Here is an 8,502-nt window from a genome sequence, read left to right on the forward strand (position 1 = left end):
CTCTGTAGACCAGGCTGGCCTTGAACTCAGAAATCCGCCTGCCTCTGCCTCCCAAGTGCTGGGATTAAAGGCGTGCGCCACCACGCCCAGCTCAGAAAAATAAATTCTTATGTGTACACGGGCATGATTTCTTGAAAGGCTTTCAAGCTAGCATTCTTCCTGCTTTAGCCTTGAGTGTTAGTATCACAGGAGTGCCATCAGACCTAGGACTTTCATAGATCATTTGAGTGACCCTTTTTTATGACCATCTTCCTACCCTTTAATGACACTAACACAAAATTTGTCTGGGTCTAAAAATCACCTAGGCACAGAGGCTGAGATAGAAGATCGTGGGGCTAAAAGCACACAGATAGCTCCATTGGAAGTGACTTCATCCTACACTGCAGGCAGGAGAAAGGAGCAGCGGGCAAATCAGTTATTGTTGGGAATGGCAGTTCTGGAACCTCTGCCGTTCTCCCAATCTGTACGAATAAAACAGATCCCCAACGTGTTGACAGGACCTAATGCTCAGAAATGCTACAAGTTCCCTCAGGCAGCCAGTTGGAGACAAATGCTGCCTTGAGAAGGCTCTTCATATCCAGGTTGACGCTTACTGATGACAGTGTCTAGTGGTGAGATAAGAAATCTGAAGCTCACCTCTGCAAATAGATTTCTTTGTGAAATACTGTAGTGACATCTTAGTATCTTCTGAATGTCACTATTTCGCCCCAGCGATTTCCACCAGTGCTGTTCTGAATGTGAGAGAGATCCTGAGGGATCTGGAGGGAGAAGGGACCCACTGCTAATTGTGCATAGGAACAAAGGGTCGGCTCCTAGAAAACTCCTTGAGGAACAAGGAGAAGTGGAAGCAGGGTGGGCAGCTGTTCTTGGCATCTGGAACAGGGATCTGATAGGCTCAGAGAGAGGATGGGCTGATCCCAGGGCTCAGAACTCCAGGCTTGATTTGTGGTCCTGTCCAGAGCAGTTCTCCTTAGAAAAACACCCTCTACTGGTCTCCTCTCAGGTTTCTATGAAGGAACAGAAGGTGCTCCCTCCGTGTGGGAATGTTCTGAAACACCTGCTGGTGCACACTTGAAAAAGAAAAGCAGCCTGGGAACACAAGCACTTATCCAGTAACTGAGACGGCAGCTGGCTCAGGCCTGCCAGGCAGGTGCGAAATCTTGGGAAGACTTCTTCCTGCAAGGAAGATGGCTTTCCGGCTGCACCATCTGCTATAACACGCTGGGGAAAGCCATCGAGTGTCCTACTCTTACTTGCAAAGTTGCAGGGAGAATCTGTTTTGCTCCTGCGAAGCCAAGACACTTGTGAATTTAGACTTGCAGCGCAGGTGTACAGGCTCCACCCCTTCTACACCTCCATAGTTATGTGATGCTGGGGAACTTAAGTGACCAGCCCTCAATTTTCTCATGTAAAGAAATAACATCAAATAGAGGTAATAACAGCACACATATCACAGTGTTGTAAAACTGTGGACCACTTTCTGTGCACACAGGCTGGACCACCCTGCTCACCCAGCACTCATGTGATGCTTAGAGAAAAGACACCGTGGTGCAGGAAGCACAAAAGGCTTCCCATCTCCGGGGTCCAAGCTCTGTCACCATCAGCTAGGATCTAAACCTCAGACTGGAACCAAACTACAACTGCACCCTCAGCCTAATGTTCTCTTTCTTATGGGGCACACAAGTACTCCATTTGCCTTCTTGGGCTAGAAAACAAAACAAAACAATAACCTGTCTCCACTGCCCTGCCAGTGGTCTGATAGCAATCATGCCACGTGCCTTACCAGGTAAACACTAACCTCACCATAGCAACTGGCTGCAGAGCCTTAGGCTGGGGTTCTGTCACATAAAGAGGGACTTTACCTTTTCCCGGGATTCTCTGGATCGCCTTGGACCTTGGTGATTTCTTCCAGTCACAACATCTCCTTTGACTTCAAATTCATGCTGAAACCAAACACAAACCTCTGTGATTACTGGGGTGGGTGACGGCTCAGGCATGAAGCATTAAGGCACTGCACTCATGTCCAGGCCAGCGATGATGAAACCTTGTCTTTGTTATTTTTTGGAGACAAGACCGTGGAGCCTGGCTGGCCTGGGATTCAGAAATCTGCCTGACCCTGCCTCCTCCCAAGAGCTGAGATTAAAGAGACATGCCACCAAACCCAGGTAAGACCTTGTCTTAGAAAATATATTTTAAACATTCATTCTTTTTAATTTACGTATATGAGTATTTTGCCTAAATGTATGTTACTTGTACCATATACATGTCCTGGAACTGGAGTTAAAAATTAGCTGTGAGAATCCATGAGGCTGCTGGAATAAAACCCTGGTTCCTTGACAGAGTAGCAAGTCCACTTAACTACTACTGAGTGCTCTTCCAGAGGACCCAGGTTCAATTCCCAGCACCCACATGGCAGCTTGCAACTGTCTGTGAGCTGTGTCCAGTTCCAGGGAATCCATCATCTTCACACAGACATGCATGCAGGCAAAACACCCATGTATACATACACAAAAAGATCATTCAAATAATGAGAGAGAGAGAGAGAGAGGGAGAGAGAAAGAGAGCACGCGCCCACGTTCATCTGAAGTAAAGCCAGCAAATCTACTTTAGGTATTCAGAATCACAAGTTTTGACCAAAAGTAAGGAAATTACTTTGTGGACTAGATGTAATGACCGGTGTACTGGCTGGTTTTGTGTCAATTTGACACAGCTGGAGTTATCACAGAGAAAAGAGCTTCAGTTGAGGAAATGCCTCCATGAGATCCAGCTGTAAGGCATTTTCTCAATTAGTGATCAAGGAGGAGGGCCCATTGTGGGTGGGACCATCTCTGGGCTGGTAGTCTTGGTTCTATAAGAGAGCAGGCTGAGCAAGCCAGGGGAAGCAAGCCAGTAAGGAACATCCCTCCATGGCCTCTGCAACAGCTCCTGCTTCCTGATCTGCTTGAGTTCCAGTCCTGACTTCCTTTGGTGATGAACAGCAGCGTGGAAGTGTAAGCTGAATAAACCCTATCCTCCCCAACTGCTTCTTGGTCATGATGTTTGTGCAGGAATAGAAACCCTGACTAGGGCTGGTGAGATGGCTCAGTGGGAAAGAGCAACCCGACTGCTCTTCCAAAGGTCCGGAGTTCAAATCCCAGCAACCACATGGTGGCTAACAACCATCCGTAATGAGATCTGACTCCCTCTTCTGGAGTGTCTGAAGACAGCTACAGTGTACTTACATATAATCAATAAATAAATCTTAAAAAAAAAAAAAAGAAAAGAAACCCTGACTAAGACAACCGGGATCTCAGCTGCTAAAGTTAATTTATTACAGCAACCATTTTATTTATTTATTTACTGTGTGGCGCACATGTAGAAGTTAAGAGAACAATTTGCTGAGGTTGGTTCTCTCCATCTCCATGTGGGTCCTGAGGTCTGCATTCCAATGGTCAGGGCAGCTGGTACCTTCACCTAAGCTATCCCAACATCCCCAAAGAGAATCTTTGTTGAAACTATCAGTTGGCTTTCATCCCACCGGGACTTGATTTTTTTTTTTTTTTGGTTTTTGAGACAGGGTTTCTCTGTGTAGCCCTGGCTGTCCTCAAACTCAGAAATTCACCTGCCTCTGCCTCCTGATTGCTGGGATTAGGGACTTGATTTTTTAAAAATGCATTTTAATTTCTAACATTTGTATCTTCTCAAAATATTCACTTAGCATTTACATTAAACTGCCAACATTGTGAGAGGATAACTGGAGGATTCTTGGTCACTTAAATCAACTGTATTTTGTCATCTGAAGAAATTAGGGTTTTTCAGAGTTCTGTTGAGAGATTTACAGTTAGATAGGTCACAATGATAAGATGGGGCCAGTGGGATGGATGGCTCAGTAGGTAAAGGTGCCCGCTATGAAGCCTGACAACCGGAGTCTACCACAGAGCCATATAAAGGTAGGAGGGTCTACAAAGTTGTCTCTGATGGGTTCTCTCTCTCTCTCTTGTGTACACACACACACACACACACACACCCCATTCTAAAGAAACTCAGATTTTTTTCATAGTAACTATTTTGGGAGGTGGAAGTTTTCAGGAAGAATGCTTGAAAGCCTTTGGGAGTGAAACTAAGGCTCTAAGTGTTTGAGAAGCAGGAACGGCAAAGGTAGGGGTATCTCATTCAGTGGGCAAAGCTCTTGCTGCCAAATTTGACGGCAAGTTTGATCTTGCTGCCTTTGATCTCAGCCTCCACATGGTAGAAGAGAACCAACATCTGGTGCTTACCAGTTGTCCTCTGACCTCCACACATGTGCCAAGTCACATACCTCCCCACACTAAAAACTCAAACGATCCCCAAAAGAGAGTCTATATCCATGCTCCATATTATCCTAAAAATAAAACTGAAATTATGACTGTGGTTAACACAAAATCTGACCTGCCTTGGCCCTTGGCTGACTCCTTTCCCTTATCTCACCTCTGGTCCCTCCCTAAACTAATTCCCCGTATTCAACTACAATGGTCTTTTTTTTTTTTTTTTTTTTGTTTTTTGAGACAGGGTTTCTCTGTGTAGCCCTGGCTGTCCTCGAACTTAGAAATCTGCCTGCCTCTGCCTTCCAAATGCTGGGATTAAAGGCGTGCACCACCACTTCCCAGCTAGATTTTTCTTTAGTAAGCCAAACTCACTCCTACATCCAAATCTTTATGCTTTCTGTTGTTACCTATAAGTATTCTCTATATTTTTCAAAGACAATTCTTTCTTGTTATTTAGGTCACAAATAACAAAAGACTTCGCTTGGCCTCTTGTTTATTGTATATCTCTCCATACATCATTTCCAGAACAGGGAATTGGTCATTCTTGTTTACTGTTATTCCTCCTAACTGACAATTAGTAGGCTCCCAATAAATGGTCCTTAAGTGAAATTAAAATCAGGATAGTACATAATACACAGTTTTAAACAGATTCCACTGATTTTGTTTTGTGTGATCTCTTGTCATCAGCTCTTGGCTGTTCTAAACTTATTCTTCCTCCTACGTGCTTACCAGATTTACCTCACACTCTTCTTAGTATTAGAAAAAGCAGCGTTTCTAGGAAGGAAACTAACTTATAAACAGATATATTAGCATATTAATTATTTTCTGAGACAGGCTCTCAAGCAGCTTGTGTTGGCTTTGAACCCATATAGTTTCAGGATTAATGACCTTCTCCCACTGCCTCGGAGCCTAATAACAAGCTTGTGTAACACATTATTTGTGAGGGGCTACATAGCTCAAACCCAGGGCCTCAAAGACAAGCACAAACCAAGTCACATCCCTACCCAAAGTCTTTTTCTTTAACAATGGTGAATAGCAAGTTTCCTACAAAGGTGTATAAAGGAATCAGGAGAATCTTAGCAGGGTGGAACATACCTAAAATCTTATAATCCCAGCACTCAGGAGACAGATACAGGAGGATCAGGAGTTCTAAGCCATTCTGAGATACATGAAACTCAAATAATAACAACAATGATAATAATTATCATTATATTACTGTGGAGCCTGTTTCTGATAGAAAGAAAGAAAGAAAGAAAGAAAGAAAGAAAGAAAGAAAGAAAGAAAGAAAGAAAGAAAGAAAAGGCAGGCTCTTAAACCAGGTGCAAGCTGTAATCCCAGCACTCGGGAAGCTGAGGCAGGCGGATCTCTGAGTTTGAGGCCAGCCTGGTCTACAGAGTGAGTTCCAGAACAGCCAGGGCTACACAGAGAAACTTTGTATCAAAACAAACAAACAAAAAAACAAAAAACAAACAACAACAAACTGAACCAATCAACCCAAAGACAGGCTCTTGCCATGTGCCAGGCTCACAGAGGTGCATCAATCACCCACCTGTTCCTGGAGGTGGTTCATTATTTGTTCCTACGAATCTTTAATCTGTAAAATTCTTTCTCCAAAGAAAAGACTTTCCTTTAAAACCTAGAACGCATAAGAATATGGCATTTCCTGGCCTGTTCTGCATCACTCCTGATGGTCCCCTTGTTGAGGAAGAGATGTGAATTGAAGGAAGAAAGTAGATCCACACCCTCCTCCACCTGACACACCAACACCCATACGAGGTGTCCCAGATTAGTTCGTATCAGGTACCTACCACATTCAGAAGTTTTCTTTCTTGGATAGACCGGACCACCCCTGAAGAGAATACAGAAAAGGTAAGTCACAGAGAACAGAAAAACACGTCCCTTTTGTGGAGGTGGGAAGCTCAGCGATTCACAGGGCTCGTGGCTTGAGACAGCTGCTACCTAGTGTACACATTATAAAAGTGCTGCTGTGCATGGGTTCCCACCGACTATTAAGTGAATCCTTGTTCATATGCTAACTCTGCTCAGAGGAGATCAGGCCCTACTAGTTATGAAAGAAATCATTTTCTCAGCAATGCCAGTGGATCTGAACAAAGCGACACGCACCTAGAGACAAAGCTAGTTTTGTGATGCCACTAGAGACCCTTTGGTGCTCAGAGTTGGCATCAGCAGAAACCTCACATGTTAATGTTAGGTGTAAAATGCAGCTCTGAGGTGCTAAAGGGAGCAGCAGAGACACGACCCCTCCCCTCCACCACAGTGTACTCACACGAATAGCTAACTATCCACTTTCCTCCTGCAATGCCCAGAAAATATTTCAGTGTCCGCTCACACACAAACTCAGCATCTGCAAAAATGAAAAACACCCAAAGGCTGAGGAAGAGAGAATAAGAGGCGCTGCCCCTGAAAAGCTGGATTCCCAGCCCTAGCTCAAGATCAGTCTGGAATGGTGATTCACCTCTGATGACAGACAACCAGGTGTGGGGTTTACAAGTTTGGAAGAAGCAGACGCCATGTTAAGATCAGAGGATCACTGGCCTCAGCTTTGAGATGCCAAGGTTAGCTGAAGAGTTCGATCCCGTTGATTACCCACGCTGTAGTGGTGACTGATATGGACCGAGATCTATTTTATCAGACAGCGATATGTGAGAGAAGAAAATAGTGCTGAAGTCCAACATTTGAGAAAAGATCCTAAATCAGAAATGCCGACGTGACAGAAGTTCACCCAGGCAATTTCTACCCAGGGGACCCTTACCCCCCGTATTCCTGAGAGGGACAGGAAAAGTCTTGTTATAGCTATCCCTTTTTTGTATTTCAATAAGCAGTGGCTGAAGAATCTGTTTATCGCCTAGTGTTTCAAAGGCCCCTTTGAAGAACTAAGCAAACAGAAAAAAACCATTTAAACAGGAGAAAAGTATTCAACTGAAGCCCAAGCCCAGCAGGCCATCTGCAAGTAGAAGTGGCCATTTTGCCTCACAGAATTACTCATAATTTTTTGAAGCTTTTTGTTCAAATGCTATAAAAGCTGATTTTAGTTCACAAAGCAACAAATGTATTGCTTTTGAGTTTAAAGAGTTACTTTAGGTTTAATTTGTATTTTAAAGCTCCCTTTTCAGCCTTTATCACCTTTCATCTAAACTTGCTGCTTAAAATGTACGAAAATTCAATGCCATTCCCCTCTTCAATAGTACTTAGCTTGCCACAGCTTGTCCTGGCACCTATTCTAATGAGCACTGCCCCCTGGTACGATCCACTGAAGGAGGAACCTAGATTTTAGTGTTCTTAAGGCAAAGAGTCAAAGAGCCTTGGGCCCCTTGGAAAAGCCTAGAGCCCTGTGGGCAGAAATACCCCAGAAGGGGCACGAGTACACCAGAAAACCGAGTCTGTTAGCCAGGTTTTAGAGTGTAGCCATAAGTTATACTTCCTACATCCCCAGGAATAGTGGCTTTTTTTTTTTTTGTTTTTAAATTTCTGAAGCCTGACAATTTTTCAGATGCTTAAAGATGGATATCTTGGCCCCTTCAGTCTCATTCCTTTACTTTGTCAAACATCACTTTTACTAAAAATCACTTGTTTTATATTTACTTTATGTATGTTTTGCTTGCATGTATGTCTACATGTCACATGCAGGCCTGGAGCCTAAAGTCACAGGTACCCTGGATCCCCCAGAACAAGAGTTATAGATGGCTGTGAGCTGCCATGTCAAACCTGGGTCCACCGAGCCACTGCTTGAGCCCTGGACTACACTGAGTTCTTTCCTCCATCTGTCTTCAGTGCTCTCTGAGCTTATTAGTTGCCACTCTGAAAAGCACTGTGCCCAGCACATGGATGTCACCTAGATTATCACTCCACAATATTCAAAGGCTTCACCTGCTCCACGTATCAGGCTTGGGTTAGTGCAGAGAAGCAGCCTGCAATGTCTACTGTTCACTCAGACTTACAGTCAGTGAAAGCTCCCAGAGCTATCTTATACAAGCACAATTAAGACTACTAACCGAGGAGAAAGCACACAAGTGAGTGGCTCCACTCTTTCCCCTTTCCACATTAAGGTTAGAGGACTTACTCGGCCACACTCAGGCCAGAGGCCACGTAGCTAGCTAGTCTCCAGAGTTCCAGAGAAGACTTAATTCTTCTCTGCCTCTCTTGCTCTCCCATGATTTGGTCTGTTCTATACGCACTGAACTCCAAGCAGGTAGACAGG

At 44.2% G+C, this 8,502-nt stretch overlaps 1 protein-coding gene across 1 annotated transcript in view; it reads right to left on the reverse strand.

The window, feature by feature from the left end:
- Positions 1-8,502, reverse strand: part of Brca1 (BRCA1 DNA repair associated) — a 61,771-nt gene that overhangs the window by 6,552 nt on the left and 46,717 nt on the right. Inside the window, exons 17-19 of the mRNA XM_021176032.1 lie at positions 6,571-6,648; positions 6,092-6,132; positions 1,863-1,943 (exon numbers count right to left, since the gene is read on the reverse strand). Of these exons, the coding sequence (XP_021031691.1) occupies positions 1,863-1,943; positions 6,092-6,132; positions 6,571-6,648 (200 nt within the window). The remainder of the gene's footprint in view (positions 1-1,862; positions 1,944-6,091; positions 6,133-6,570; positions 6,649-8,502) is intronic.

Source organism: Mus caroli, chromosome 11 (assembly GCF_900094665.2).
Source record: "Mus caroli chromosome 11, CAROLI_EIJ_v1.1, whole genome shotgun sequence".
NCBI classification, from domain to species: Eukaryota; Metazoa; Chordata; class Mammalia; order Rodentia; family Muridae; genus Mus; species Mus caroli.